Source organism: Syngnathus typhle, linkage group LG10 (assembly GCF_033458585.1).
Source record: "Syngnathus typhle isolate RoL2023-S1 ecotype Sweden linkage group LG10, RoL_Styp_1.0, whole genome shotgun sequence".
Lineage (NCBI taxonomy): Eukaryota > Metazoa > Chordata > Actinopteri > Syngnathiformes > Syngnathidae > Syngnathus > Syngnathus typhle.
This window is the reverse complement of record NC_083747.1, coordinates 11924048-11939531: the sequence shown is the minus strand read 5'-3', so window position 1 is coordinate 11939531 and position 15484 is coordinate 11924048. Positions and strand designations below refer to the sequence as shown.

The window sequence follows — 15484 nt, the reverse complement described above, 5'->3', positions numbered from 1 at the left end:
CGAGCGTCCATAAGCCGACCGTTGCGCATAACGCTCAGCAACCAAAGAACTAAACAAAAGCTTACTAGCGACATTCGCTTACGCAATCGCCGTTGGACGCCACATGAAAGGTCGTTGCAAGTCAGGCAAAGCAATTAGCCCGTGTTTGCGCAAATTTGCCACTTGCGGTTTGGCACCGGTGCCGCGCCGGTACCAGGGGTCCATCGGCACAAAGCCGCCCCTTGAGCGGGACCCTCCAGATCAGAGGGAGCAGATGGGTGCAGGCAAGCTTACATTAAAGATGCCTAAAAGCGGCGTGACATTTACTTGATGTTGAAAACTGTCATTTTCATTTTGCTAACTAGGTAGCTAACTGCATCCTGGTAATCGTCGACTAACGGCCACTTTGATTTTTCTCAAGCAAGAGAAATCAAGGCAAGTCTCCGTCATTGTTGTCTTTGGGTTGAGTCATGGGGGCCTGTGAAGGAGATTGGGCTGGGGGGTCGGTCATACGTGAACTGTACATGACCCGGGGGGGTGGGGGGCAATCCGAGTGTTTGTTTGGGTTGGAGAGAGTTCGCTGGAGATGATGCATTCAAGGAAATTAAGAGCGCAGAGAGAAAAGAAGGAGGCAAACAGATGGCGAGCACGAGATGGATTGGGTCGGCTAACAGGCAGATGTTTATGGGTCATTATTTACAAGCTCTTTAATCTGGGCTATTTCCTTGCCCTTGGCAATGGATGGCTCGGCAGCTCGCTTTGCCTGAACCCGAACTCACCGACGACGCCAGTCAATCATCTCCCTGAGCCGACTTGTCACCAAGTAGCAACTAGCTACTTGCCATTTTGATTTTTACCTAATCCTGCTAATTACAACTTGCAACATTGCTAACTATCTTGCAAACTGCGTTTTTCATTTTCCATATTCCCGCTACTCACCTACTAGCTCATATGCCAAATACCTAGCTAATTGTCATTTTTATTGTGTGTCAAGCTACTCACCTACTAGCTAATTTGCCAAATAACTAGCTGATTGCCACTTTCATTTTGTGTCACGTTCATCAACATTCACCTAACTTGCTAACTAACTAGCTAAGTGCCCTTTTCATTCGTTCTCGTCTATTGTTGGTAAACGACGCTGAGGTTGGAGGTGAGGAACATGGGGCCGTCCGCAGCTTTGATTTCCATCCATCACTGATTAAAATTCCCCCTACTGCCTTCATTCTTTCTTACTGACATGGTGACCTTAACCCCCGGGACCTCGGCGCGGAGGAGGTCATTTAACCTTGAACCCAATTACAAGATAAGGTTACTTAAGCGTGACCCTCCATTTAACGGCTGAGGCTCAGAGAGACGAGGGGGTGGGAGGGGAGGGAAAAAAAGCTGACGTGCCTCTCGGTCAATTCACCTCGGCCATAAAAAAACACAGCGGCTGGGCCACCGCCGCTTCGATTTCTCATGCAAAGTGCCACTCGGCAATTTGGTGTCCTGATAAGATGTCTGCCGCTTTGCCAGGTGCTTGGACTTGCATGAATTTGTTTTTATTAAGTATCTGACTCATTATCAATACCAGGATCAAAAAGGTTGCGTTCAAGCGAGCTGATGTCGTTGGCTGCTCGGGTCATCATTTACCGCCCGGGACCGTTTGAAATCCGAAACACACGGACAACGCTAAATTGTGAAAATGCATCAACTGTGTGGCTATCATTTTTTTTTGTGCAGTAACTGTTTTCCATCCATTCAAACATTTTCAGCACTCACTTTCACACACAGGCAATTTAGTGCCTTCAGTGCTAATTTTGTTCTCATTTATTTCCCTGAATAGGCTGCGCGTTAATCCTTTCACTATAGATTCATTTAAGACATGTTAGTCAAGATTAGCCCGAGAGCTTTTGTCAAACTGTAATCATAAAAAAAAAATAAAAAAATAATTCAAAAAGTAATTTGAGGGCAAACAATGACCTCCTTCATGTTAGTGGCTGGCTTCAAATAAAGTGGCCAATCTTGCCAAATAAGACAAGTGGAGCGTTTAAAAAAGAATTGATTTTAAAAAAACGGTTGAGAAGAGGCTAAAAATAAATAGCTCGTCCCAATAGAGTCACCAGATTCCTCCACAACCTGGGTCAAAGCGATGACAAAAGATCAGCTGAGTGCTAAGAAGAGAGCACGTGTGAGTGTCAATTTGCACGTGTGTGCGTTTGTGTGTGTGTGTGTGTGTCTTGGGGGCTTCGGTGGTTCTGGAGCTGGCAAGCAAAAGAGAATGACTCTGCTCCGGCCGTGGCTCCCCGACCGCCCGCTGAACCTGCCTCTGAACTCCAGGTGAACCCACAACTGGACAAGGATCTCCACTCGTGCATTTTCCCGCAAGCCATCAACCGCCGTCACAAGCATGACAAGTGTGTGTGCACGCTAACAAAAGCCAATCAAATATATTTCAAGGCAAAAATTTTGCATTTTGTCTAATGGCAGTCTGAAAAGACACAAATTGGCTCATGGCGTTGATGGCGCCATTTGGAGCGCTTCCACCAATTTCCACAAATGGGCAAAGCATAGCGCATGTTCTCTCTGGTCTAAAAGGGAAAAGGTCGTGAAGCTAAGTGAGGTTCAATTCTTTTGACTCTTGGACAACATGCTCCTCTGCATTTTCCCTGCAGTAGAAAACACCAGAGAAATGTGAGTCAAACCGCTGCTATTTGTAAGCTCCCTCGTCATCTCAACACCCCACCCCCCCAACCCCCCTTGTTTAATCCATCTGTCTGTCAGCTCAACACGAGACAGAACCCGACCCATTAGGCTCGGCGCTGACCTGTCCGTGACCCATCCCTGCACTCTGCCTTTCCTCCTCGCTGGCTTGGGGGGTAGGGAGAATAGATAAAACCCTAACGCAACTACTGTTACTGCAGCAAAGGGTGTGATATTGTGTTTGTGCGTGCGTGTGTGTTTGTGCGTGCAGTGTTGTAGCAGTGGTGTTGCACAGGTCCCCTGGGGCCCCACGCAAGAAGGTGGTGAGGGGCCTTATAAGAGGAGGGGTTTATCAGAGCGCCTCATTGTCCTTTGCGTGAAATATTATAAAGCACATATTGTACTTCTTAGTGATCGTAATTTGAATGAATGAATGATAGTGTTCAGTTCTCGATGCTAGTAAATGTTGAGGCTAATCGCTCTTTAATAATGTCATGGTGACAGTGACACTGCTGTGGCATGTACAGTTAAAATCAATATGGCTACTAAACTTGGCAAATGGAAAGTGCTAGCCTTCCACTGACCGGCTGCACGATGTGTGTTTCCACAGAAATTAAAAACTTCTGATATAACAAAAGTTGTTGACTTAGCATAGCTTGTAAGTTTGGCAGTTTGGTCATTTTAAAAACTCATTCAATTATTGAAAAATATTTACTAAATATTATTAAAATTTTAATTTATTTTAAAAGAAGTCTAAGAGTAATTACTAAAAGTATTCATTCAAACGTGACATCTTTATTTACTCTGTCTTCAGAACGTTATTGTAATATTACACGGTTTTGTCATATTATTGCGGGCCGAACTGCCGTCTTTCATGATATGAAATTATCAGGTCGAGAGGGGTTGGGGGGTGGGGGTTGTTCATACTCAGCATATGGCGCACACACTGTACCACACACGCACGCGCATCATCATCGTCGGCAATTAGCGCAGCTGTGACCTCACACGTCCGGGTCAGCGCTTCGCAGCGGAACGAAACAAAAAGCAAAGTTGTCCCGGAATCCGCGCTCCCAATTAGCGAGGGCGCTGAGTGGCGCGGCGCACAATGGCGCAGGTGAGAAGTTGGACGGGTCCGGGCGTCGCGCTTGGGACCGCCACAAAGGGAGGACAAGGCAGGACCCGCGACGTGGGAGACTGATTGAAATGTAACAGTGTGGAAATTAAGTTCACTTTTTGTGCCATGGGAGCAATCTGTACTCTGTGGAATTTTTTTTTAACACTCCATCCCATATAACCACAAATTCTGACCTAATCCTGAACTAACTTTATCCCAAATCTGAATCCATGCCCCAATCCCATTTACCAAAAGCCAGAAAAAAAGTTTAACCTAAAACCTGAACCTGTACACAAATCAAAACCTGGAATTCAACCCTAAGCCTATTCTAACTTTCATTTTTACTGCTTAGTGATGAAGACAAGCATTTTATTTTTTTAGTTGATTTGTTTTATCAAGCAAATCGGACGCATCTATGGCTGTAAATCATATGCCAACTTTTATTTTGTTTGTTTTCCTGCAGAGAAACGACAACGTCATGTTCAAGTTGTCATGGTTGCTATTTGTTGGCTCGTTACACTTTGCTGCCAAAGCAAAACACTCAATAAAGCCCGCCGGCCGTGTGAACATGACTTAGTGGGTCAAACGCAGCCTGCGGACAACACAGATGCGTTAGTGACTTTGTGCGTGTGTGTGCGTGTGTGTGTGCATGCGTGCGCAGAAGGCACTAAAAATAAACCATTTGAAATATTTAACTTAGTGACCCAGAAAGGCGCCCCAGCGTAATGGTATGTTTGCACAAGCCGAGCGCCACAGCCATGATATGATGAAGCCGCTGCGACGTTCTCGTCGCTTTGCCAGTAACACGTCAAATCTGCAAAGAAACTAAACATCCAATTGGCCGAAGGGAAAATAAAAAACATCGTTCTAAAATCAACACAATTATAACGTCTGATTTTGGTACATAGGACAGCGTTTCTCTTCCAAAAAGATTTAACTTTTAAAATTAATGATAAAATGTATGAAGGCCTTTGGGGCGGCTTGGTGACGCACTGGTTAGCACATCCGCCTCACAGTTAGAAGGGTGCGGGTTCGATTCCACCTGTGTGGAGTTTGCAAGTTCTGCCCGTGCCCGCGTGGGTTTTCTCCGAGCACTCCAGTTTCCTCCCCCATCCCAAAAACATGCTCGGTAGGCCAATTGAGCACTCCAAATTGCCCCTCGGTGCGAGTGTGGATGGTTGTTCGTCTCTGTGTACCCTGCGATTGGCTGGCGATCGGTTCAGGGTGTCCCCCGCCTACTGCCCGATGACTGCTGGGATGGGCTACAGCATGCCCACGACCCCCGTGGGGACAAAGCTGTACTGAAAAGGGATGGATGGATGAAAGCCTTTGGCACACAGGCCCTCTCGCCAGCCCCCAAAGCTAATATGCTAACCGGCTAACGTGCTGTCTGGTGGTCCTGAAAGAAACAGCTGTACTTCTGCCGTCAACAGGCTGCTGTCATGCTATGAAACATTCATTTTCTGCCAACGAGCGTCGTCCCGCCCTTGCAGGAGAGTCGCATCGGTCGCCGACCCACCTGCCCGTTCTGCTCCCATCTCGGCCTCCTCCCTCGCTTCTGTGGAAATTGCTGTGCGAGGAAAATGTATATCATTCCCCCCCCCCTTATAAATCCTTCAAGAGGGCCAGACTGGAATGTATGGCAACGGCATCAATATTGATGTGGGACAAAGTTTCCACCGAAGCTGGTCGCTCATCAATATTGATGCGCCCCTCAACCCCCAATGCCAATGCCCCTCATGTTGCTTGAAAATGGACGTGGACACGAATATTGGTCGGTTGGATGGAATGTGAGGAATTGACGTCTTCGGGTTTTCAGGTTCAAGAAAAAAAAGATGACAAAGCTTAAACAAGGCGTCTTCAAAGCTGAGGCCTTGTTTGAAACCACGTGCCAGTTTCAAAGAGTGACACGCAAGCAGAGTCTGTCCGTGTGAGCAACCAAATTTTATTGAAGCCTTTCCAAGGTTTGAGCACCGCCACGGATCAGCAAAAACGACGACGGCGCCAGTCTTGAGCTTCACCGATTGGCCAAGAGCGCCGGTTGCACATGTGACCCGAGCTTGTGGGAGGGGGGCCGAGTCGGAACAAGTCCTGAGCTCCGTTGCGCTCACAAGTCCCGGCGGAAGAAAAGAGTCGAGACGACAGAAATGAGCCTTGTGAGCTTTGTCCAAGGTTTGCGATACATTTCGCCACGTTTTGTTTCATTTCCTTAATCCCTGTCATAACAGGTAACGGCAGATTATGGCACAGTCATAAAATAATTGTGACAAAGTTTCTTTTTGTTCTAAGGCAAGTTCAGCTAGTTGCAGACCCCCCCACCCCCCATAAGAAACAGAAGCCCCCCCCCCAAAAAAAGTTGAACAGTGCTCACCCCTTGTCAGGGCCAATCAAGAGTCTGCCATGAAACGAAACAGACTCACTCTCCCATTCTTGCGCGTGGACAATTTGGAGTCTTCAGTGACGTTTTGGAATGCGAGTGCCGAAAATCCACATGTGAACTGAACTCAAAAGTTACAAGGCAGGTGTGTGAACCACTAGTCCACCGTGATTCCCCAAATTGGACCCCCATAGAAAACTTGCACATCTCACTTTGGCAGGATAATTTTTTTTCCCCCCCATGCCCACATCAAGTCACCCCGTTTTTGAACCTGAGCTTTGTGGCCACACCCATAACCTCGCCCCCTAAAACCCAGCGGAAGCCCGCTATGCTATGGACGCTACACTGTGCATACGGACACTATTGTGACTTTTCTCCAGGTATAAACACACGATAAAGGTTTTGCAAAAAGGTCCGAGAAAAAAGACGTTTTGGGCGTTTGTCCTTTTTTCCGCGTCATTGCTTGTGGTCGGGGCGAGTGCCAGGCGTCCGGTCAGCGTCCCTCAGGGCCCGCCATCGTTGTAGTGCAGCGAGACGGGGCGCTCGCGCTGCACGGCGGCGGGCACGTAGGGCCAGTTGTAGCCCGAGCCCGACAGCAGCATGTCGCGCAGCAGCGTCTCGATGGGCGTCTTGCCCACCAGCCGCACAAAGAAGAGCTGCTCGATGACGGGCGACGACACGATGCGCAGCGACGGCAACCGCAGCAGCAGCCGGCCGAAGCGGTTGGGCTGGCTCGGGTACTGGTTGCGCACGTACTCCTCCAGGGCGCACTGCGATTTCTCCTGGATGCTCTCCACGTGGCCCGCGTCCGACAGGCCCATCGCGTCTGCAACGGAAAAGTCGGCAAAGGTTTTGTTGCGTACAACTTCGGGAAAAGCCAAGCTTGGCCACACAAGCGGGGGAACTTTCACCTCTTCCCTCCCCCACTGCACAGCTGAGAGAGGTGTGGTGGGAGGGGGGGGGGGGGGGGGGGGTTACGTTGCGGGCTACACTTTTCACACTCTCTGTGTCGGGGGGAAAGCACGAGGGATTTGGCGCTGTGTGAAGTCCAAACAAAGACGCTTTTTTTCCCTCCCTCTCTCTCTCTTTGCCCGTGACCTCTGCATGAACCCTCGTGTTTCTTCCATTGCTTGGTTTGAACCTGTCAGCTTGCATCGAGGCTCCTTTTTGTCACGACGCCCTTTGATGTAACCCCCCCGCCCAAAAAAAACGTAGCGTGTCAAGCTGTGTGAATTGCTGCTTTACTTCTCTGTCCAGCAGAGGACAGCTGGACTGCTTTTTTTGGGGGGGGGGGGGCGTCTGTGCGTGTCGGGCGGCCATGTTCGTGACAAAGCGGTGGAGATTAGTCAAGCTGTCCTCCGCTGCCCAGAAAAGCGGCTTCGCGTGCCGAAGCGACAGCTCTGCGGGCACTCTGTCGTTGCTGTGCCAAACGGTCTGGCGCGGCCGAGGCCTTTCATCAGAACCGGCGTCTCGGCTACAACCGCTACCGTGCTTGTTAAGTCACCCTTTCGCCAAAATGAAGGTTAATTACTAGGGTGATTATTGATTTAAAAAAATAGATGAAAATATCTGGAGCGCAAACTTGTCTTCCCAAAAAATCCCACCTGTGGACAATTTCAAGTCTTCAATGAACCTTACATGGAGAAGCAGGACTGCTTGCCAGCCAAAGACAGAAGGCATTTGATTGTGTGTGTGCGTCACATGGCACACTGAGGGCTACAGGGGGTTACCATGTAGGTCACGGCCGCGCTGTGGCCAATCCACCGCTATACATAATTTAACTGGCGAGAGAGGGGCGGGGGTTACTCAATAAGAAATGGGATCATGGAGGAGGCAAAAGAGGGGGTGACGAGGGGCGGAGGAGGGGGAGGGTCTGTTAAGTTGTTCACATCATGATCTCCCAGCGAGGTGTCTGGTTTGCGACAGCACGTTGGAGGCGACGGGGGCAAAACGCCCGTCGTCATCAGCGTCAAACCAGCCCGTGGAAAACACGGCCTAACGTTTAGCCAGTAAATCGAGTTTTGCTTTTGCTGTACTTGCTCGGAGCTTATTACGCAAATCAAGTCGCTGTTCCCGCTCTCTCAATAACATGCCAAGAGCTACCAAGAACAAACAAAAGGGGTAATCAGAAAATATACATGACATATATTTGATATATTTTGACATTTAGTATAAATGCACTATTGCATAAAAATCAAGATTGCCCTTTGTATAATAAAATAATGTCATATGAATACGTGTTCTTAATTCTACCGCCTCCCAATGAGCCACATATCTCAATTTTTGGAGTTAATGGAGGAAATACAAGGTTTCCAATTATGCAAGGCTTAATAGTGTGCAAGTATCGCAGTGAGAGCCATTTGTAACATTTTGAGTTGTCAAGCAAATGCTAGATTTTATCCCAGCGCAGCGGAGGAATATTTTTGGAGTAGCTACCTTCTAATTCCCAACTTTAGTAAGAAAGTGAAAATGGAAATATACAACTTTTGGTGGGGGGGGCGAGCTAAAGGAAAACAAGCAGACGGATGCGAAAGTGTTCCTGCACTCACCGGACGTGAAGAGCACGATGGACTTGAGGCAGGAGTACTCAGCCGTGTCCACCTGCAGCGCCTTGAGCTTCTCCACCTGCTCCTGGAAGACGCGGATGTGGTCCATGAAGGCCACCACGCGCTCGGCCGACATGGGCGAGGCGTGCAGGCCGGCCGCCGCCAGCAGGGGCGCCACGTGCAGCGGCATGGAGCACTGCGCCGCATTCAGCACAAACAGCTCGCTCCACGACATGCGCAACAACGCCACCTAGGAGCAGGCCACCGCATTACAGTCAAACCCGAAAAACACGAAAATTGCGAAAATGCAGATAGACTTGAAAAACAGAAGAGAATGAAAAAATTGGGTGCGCACCTGATCCATGAGCTGGAGGTCGGGAAAGAATGGGATGTTCTTGGCCCATTCCACGGCGCTGAAGAGCAGGCGGGCAGCCAGCTCACATATGTTCTCGATGCCCATCAGGTTGTTGCCCTGCATGCACTGGGCGCCGTAGCGCGACGTGGGGTAGGGCTCGGCGCGCAGCAGCAGCGAGATGAACCCCGACAGGTAGGGCTGGCCATTGTACGGGTCGGCGCCGTTGCTCAGGTACTGGCCTGGGCTGCTCTGGGAGTTGGACGTGCGTCCCCGTTGGACGGCTAAGAGACAAACAGCACGTATGCCTGGTCAAGTTCAGACAGGGCAGCAATTTTGCAAGCCTGTTTCAAAGTGGATTGATGAGCCAGCGGCAAACATGGCAAAGCCTTAGCGTCAACCTCTTAAAATAATGCCCATAGTCATATTTGGACATTTTTGGGTCTTAAACCTCTCCTGTCTTGACAATACTTGTCAAATATTCTTTGTCCTCTGCATAGAGCAACTCATTTGACGCATTGACACGCTCTACTAGCAACTCTCTCCATATGTTCAGTGCTCACGTTGATGCTGATGATGGCAAGTGTTTGGAAAACACCTGTTCAATGCGCTCGTGTTACACAAACACACACGTGGTGGAGTCGGGGGATAGGGGGGTGCGGTTCTGAAGAGCAGCTGCACAAAGTGAGGACGACGTGTCGAGAGCGCGGCAGCGATGCTTTTAAACTTCTTGGAAGGAGAAGTTTCCTGGTGGTGGAGCGTCGGCCACCGCCACCTTCCAGGAACTAAAGGGCACCTCCCGTCCAAAGCAGGACAAGGTCCCACTTTAAAGGATCCTATGGAAGGACGGGACTTTGAATTAACAGCTTCAAAGTGATGTCAACACTAGTTTGGCTTGCAAGAACAAGATCACTTTTGGCTATCTTACAACGTGACCGTCAAATAACAGCCAGAAAAGGCCATTAAGTAGTAAAGACACACACGCACGCAAACCAGGAGGCCGAAATGGAAAACACGAGCAAAATCATCAAAGCAGTTTCCCTAGAAAAAAAAATAACAAAGACACTCACAAAGGATTTAAAACCATGCCAATAATTTCTAAGGCCACAGCAGTATAAAGCACTATAAAGTATAAAGACTCCAGCGCAGAAATGATGAATGGCTAGAAAAGCTAACGAGCTAAATGTGTTGGGAAATATTGACTTGTTCTCCAATCCTGATCACAGCTTTTTGTTTAATGGATGCTATGGCTAAAATGATTAATCAAATAATGGACAATTATAGCAGAGTCAAACCAAAAGTCAGAAAGTCAACAAAAGGGCAACACACGATTTGCGTCACGAGGGGGGGGGCCAAATCCCGCAACCCCCTGCCATGACGCTCCCCCATTTGGACTTTGGGCTGTGTCTGCTCTGCATGTTTTAGTTTTGGTTGACCTATATTGGGCACCGCTGTTGGCTCAATATGGGTCAGGCATGGGAGGCGACGGGTGTGTATCCCGCTGCGCACGTCGCTTCAATTTGGGGAAGTCGCCATGAACGCATTCCCGCATACTGTACATCATCGACGATCATTCCACTCATTCCTTTTGTTTGTTTGCGTTTCTCACTTTTGTAGTCCAAGAAGACATGAGCATGCAAACGGCTAAACATTAACTCCTTGCTCAAACAACAGAGGAACAACAGAAAGGCCGAGTTCAAGAGGAGCGGAAGCCGGAAAAAAAAAATGCCAAAGGTGCTCAGCGCTCAATGTGGTCACTTTTAAATGTCAAGTGTGAGCAAATAAAACAACACGCGCCTGGTGAGTCTCGCTGGGGAATGAAAAAGCAGCAAAGTGACAGCCTGGCAGGGGAAAGCACCCGACACGCTAACTTCAGCACCCGGGGGAACCTTGGTCAGTCTGCTCCGGAGATATCCTGTCATCAGGCCTCCATCTCAGATTCTAGTTTTGTGGTCCCGCTATTTAGCAGACTATTTTGTACAGTGTGTAACGATTGTATTGTTTTGACCCTTGTTGATTTTTATGTAATTCCATTGCAGACCACTAGATGGTGACACCCTAAATTGGAAAGCAGAATGAAAACAGGAAGAAACATTTCAAGCACTAGTCACGTCACCCTCTTCAATCCTATACCGCCGACTGTAGATTGAATTTGTGATGTAAAGGTTTATTGATGTATACGTCAAACGATACGTTTGTTAATTTGGCAAATCCCGACAGTGGTCGCGTAAAACGTTTGTTCAGCTTCCTATCTTGTCGTCAATTTTATGATTCATGATTTATGATGAGGAGAAGCAAGATCAATCTCCGTGCAAAGAGGTCATTAAGCCTTTAGCGTGTCGACTGGAAACTGAATCAAACGCTGGTACGAACCTATGCGCCAATTAATTAAACAGACAAAATGTGTCGTGCTCTGCAGCTGACATTGGCCGTTTTCATCCGGCCGGCTGCCCTGCGGGATTTCAAAACAAGCAAAACATTCCTGGAAGATCACGAGCACTAAAAGGAGACTTGGAATCATTCCTCTTTCATTCCGCTTGAAGCTTAGCAATGGAGACAAGGATTTTGTTGGTTTGATGTCATCTTCTTAATTCACGAGATCCTCGATGAATTGACTTGAACTTTGTCAAGTTAGACGAAGAAACACTGCGGGTCGTTTGTTTGCCGCGGCGCTCCAATATACCGTGAATGTCGCCATGAAATAATCATGGGGCCGCGCTCCAATATTTATGTTGAGGTGGTTTGTTTTGCACGCGAGCAGGCGGAAAGCGTGCTTCCTGTTCAGCGACACATCCATTTTTGCTCAAGGCCGCAGCAGTGCACAGACAGCTACTGTTGGTAAACATGACTTGGGACGGAAAAGAGGATTTGAGGACAGACTTTAATCCCGCTGACCTCAAACGCATCAGGCCAGCAAAAAAGGAAAAACACTTCCCACTAGATACATTTAAAGTATTTCTGAAGTTATGACTGATCAATTAGAATAGTTAAAAATCAAATTTTAGAAAATTGTGTGTGTGCGTGCGTGTGTGTTTGCGTGCGTGAGTATATCTATCAGGATGGCAAATACTGATTTGCCAATATGACTATAACTTTTTAAATGATTTTTAAATACTGTAATGTAATGGCAAATCCTAAAAGCTCCCAAATATTTCAGAGAATATATATATGTATATATATATATATATATATATATATACGTATATATATATATATGTATATATATATATATATATATATATATATACGTATATATATTTTTTTAAATCTAAAATTAACGGAACAATTTGTGACACTGAAAAGCGTTCATGTCGCACTGAAAAAAAAAAACAATAGTCCATTCTGGTAACCGACACACAACTTTCTGGTACTGATATAGTGTGTGTGTGTGTGTGTATGTGCACGTGTACGTGTGTGTGTGTATATATAATATATATATATATATATGTGTGTGTATATATATATAAATTTAAAATATTTATAATTTTTGGATTGACTTGATAATTTGACAAGCGTTTCTGGCGAGAATCCTCCTCGTGTGGGAGGATGAGGGCCTAAATGCAGAGCGCCCCCCACCACACACACACACACATACTTAATGTAACCATATTATTATTATTATTACTATGATACATTTTTAATTGCATGCTTTAATAACAGTCCTACAATACTGCATTAGGGTTTTTGTCAGTGGAAATATACAGATTAAGGTATTCTTTTTTTAGTCCTAGTCTTTTCTGGTTTCACTTCAGGGCTCCCATTCAACTTTTGGATCACATGACCAATTTTCGTGTCTTTTTCTTTCTACGAAAGCGTGCAGATGATCAGGCGATTTCCTCAGGGACGAGCGTGACCGAGGTCGTGTGTCTTGTGGGCCATCAACAAGAGCCGCACACAACGACTGAGCAAACGCAGCGCGTGACCTGGAAAAACAGGAGGGAGCATCTCAGGTGACGCCTTGCTTGCCCTTGGAGGAAAAATAAAAAGGAGGCTGCTGTCTCTTTAAGAGGCGCTTCCGAGGTGTCCCGGAGTGACCCTTGCAACCTCTCGGTGTGAAACTGCCGTCCCTGGAGCCTTATACACCCCCCTCAACTCATTTTAGACCCGCAAACATGGAGCGGTTTTGTTTTACAGCGCGTATCCAAAGGTGGCAGCAAGCTGGAGTATTCGAAAAAATACGGGTACTCGCACCAACGTGCAAACGCCAAGGCCGGAGTTAGCAAAGTGCACTCCGCCGCCGCTACTTCCCACGACTTCTGAGAAGAGTCGTTGGTGTCAAGGAGGCACGGCCGAGATGTTTGTACGTCAGGCCGAGATGTTTGTACGTCAGGGTGAAGCCAAGTTTACCCTGGGTCGTTAGTGGAAGTGACAGGAAACCAAGTTGTTCATCTTGAAGGGTCCTGTTGTTTTCAAATTTGAATGTCGTGCTACAATAAGGTGGCATGATTAAGCATATAGACGCGAGGAAGACGGCAAAAGAGTACCGATTAATAACAGTTTGGAATTAGAGGGGTGTTTGGAGGCAACTCTCCCTTTTCAGCCAGCAACACGTTTGCTGCTGCTCTGCTTTTGGCAGCAAGTGACCCGTTGTTAATACAACACAATAGTAGCAATGTAGCAGCAAATGCAGCAGCCATGAGGAGGCAGCGTCCCCCGGGCAAAAGTGTCCTAAAAAAAACATAATGGCAAGGATTGCCTGACTGGCTATTTCCATTTTCTTTACTATGAAATTTTGTGGACATATTTGTCCTTAAGATACATTCATGAGAGTGGAACTGACATTTTTTTCCTTTGAAAACTATTAAAATGTACTCAAGTGTAATACAGCCTTAAAGTAACCACTACAAAAAAATACTTTATATTAACTTATGGCACTTTTGACAAATACCAAAAAAGGTTTTATTTTCTTTAATACCAAAAGCCTTTATCTAATGGTTGAGATGTTCCTTGATGGTTTTAAAAAGAAAATGCTCTCTTTAATAAATACACAGTTCAAAGGTTGCTTGCATGTTTTGTCGTTTTTTTTTTTTCCCCCAGAGCATGCAAAAATTGTAAATATTACGAAGGGCAGCAACATTTCTCTTTTCGTCTCATGTAACTTTGGTGCATGGGGACTTTTACTCGGGCTCTAAACCATGTCAAGCTAGCATCTATAAGCAAACTCCACTATTGCTTTCTTGACTTGCTCGTCTGATTGTACGGGTGTATCAAGGTGGAAAGACGAAAAAGGAGAGAAAGGGAAAAACGAAAGCGCGAGTGAGGGAGGCAGGGGTGTCCTGACCTTCTCTGCGCATGCCGACTTTGAGGCACTTCTTGAGGCGGCAGTACTGGCACTGGTTGCGGTGGTGCTGGTCGATGGGGCAGTCGCGGTTGCCGCGGCAGCTGTAGGACAGGTTCCGGCGCACGGAGCGCTTGAAGAAGCTCTTGCAGCCTTCACACGTGAACTGGCCGTAGTGCTTGCCGCTCGACTTGTCGCCGCACACCATGCAGTCCACATTAGGCAGCTTGTCCCCGGACAGCGCGTCGTTGCCCGGCGTAGAGCCGGCGGGCGTCCCGGGCGCGCCGCCGCCACCGCCCGGATCCTGGCCGCACAGCTGCAGCTGAGAGGCCGGCTCGGCAGAAATGCTCTCTGGCCACTGGTTTACTACCATTGCCATGCTATCCCGCGGACACTTTGAAAAGCCCTACAAACGAGCAACAGTGAGGTCGGTTCTGTCCAAAGGCTTTGCTGGATCAAAGTTCACGGGAGGGGCGCCAGCGGCGAGTCATGACCGAGTAGCGTCGGATGATGTCCCAGTGCCGCTGGACGCCGCGCGCCGATCCATAAACGCGCCCTCCTCGTGGAATAAAGGAGCGTCCCGGGTGGGCCAATAAAGACCAAGAACAAGCCTCACGGCAGCAATGAGAAAAGCCCCAAAGATTCAGGCTCGAGTTCCGCTCATTTCTCATGAACTAGTCCGAAGCACGTCCACGTCAGTGCTGTGCGCTCGTCGATGGTGGCCGAGTGCGAGCCGGAGCCACAGCTTCAGTCTGAGCGAGCGAGTCGGTGTTCGCCTGTGTGGTTGTGCGCTCTCTAGCGTGCATTCAAGTAACACAAGGAGGACACAAGACTCGCACGTCCACGGAGCTCCCACAACAAACGCACGGGCCGCTCGCTGCTGCTGACCCGCCCTCCAGTCACTACGCCCACTCCAGCCCAGAAAGCCGTATAAGGGCACGAGCCCCTTATAAGGTCACGCTTCACCCCTCCCCCTCCTGGCAAAGGGGGTCCGCCCCCCGTGATTTGAGGGGCCCACTGGGCCAGAACTTTGAGTCTCGAGTCCATTAGAAAGGAGACCTCACTGTGGATTGACTGGAGTTGATTGGAAAGGTTTTGAATTCGGCTAAATTCAATATTTCAAAAGTATAATTAATTCTTGTATTAAAAAAAGCGA

The 15484-nt window shown here is 47.8% G+C and overlaps 1 protein-coding gene across 1 annotated transcript; it reads right to left on the bottom strand.

The window, feature by feature from the left end:
* Nucleotides 1-6103: 6103 nt before the first annotated feature.
* On the bottom strand, nucleotides 6104-15225 carry nr2f5 (nuclear receptor subfamily 2, group F, member 5). The gene is made up of 4 exons (XM_061289665.1): nucleotides 14332-15225; nucleotides 9054-9334; nucleotides 8702-8948; nucleotides 6104-6978 (listed from the first exon to the last, which is right to left on the bottom strand). The coding sequence occupies exons 1-4, from the start codon at nucleotides 14705-14707 to the stop codon at nucleotides 6656-6658; spliced, it is 1227 nt and encodes a 408-aa protein (XP_061145649.1). The 5' UTR covers nucleotides 14708-15225; the 3' UTR covers nucleotides 6104-6655.
* Nucleotides 15226-15484: the final 259 nt, after the last annotated feature.

Bases quoted from the DNA above. Each gene is read 5' to 3' on its own strand.
- nr2f5 (XM_061289665.1), bottom strand. From the start codon at position 14,707: ATGGCAATGGTAGTAAACCAGTGGCCAGAGAGCATTTCTGCCGAGCCG. The intron at 8,949-9,053 runs GTGCGCACCCAA...GCCTGCTCCTAG, and splicing joins ACCTCCAGCTCATGGATCAG to GTGGCGTTGTTGCGCATGTC. The intron at 6,979-8,701 runs GTGAGTGCAGGA...TTTCCGTTGCAG, and splicing joins CATCGTGCTCTTCACGTCCG to ACGCGATGGGCCTGTCGGAC.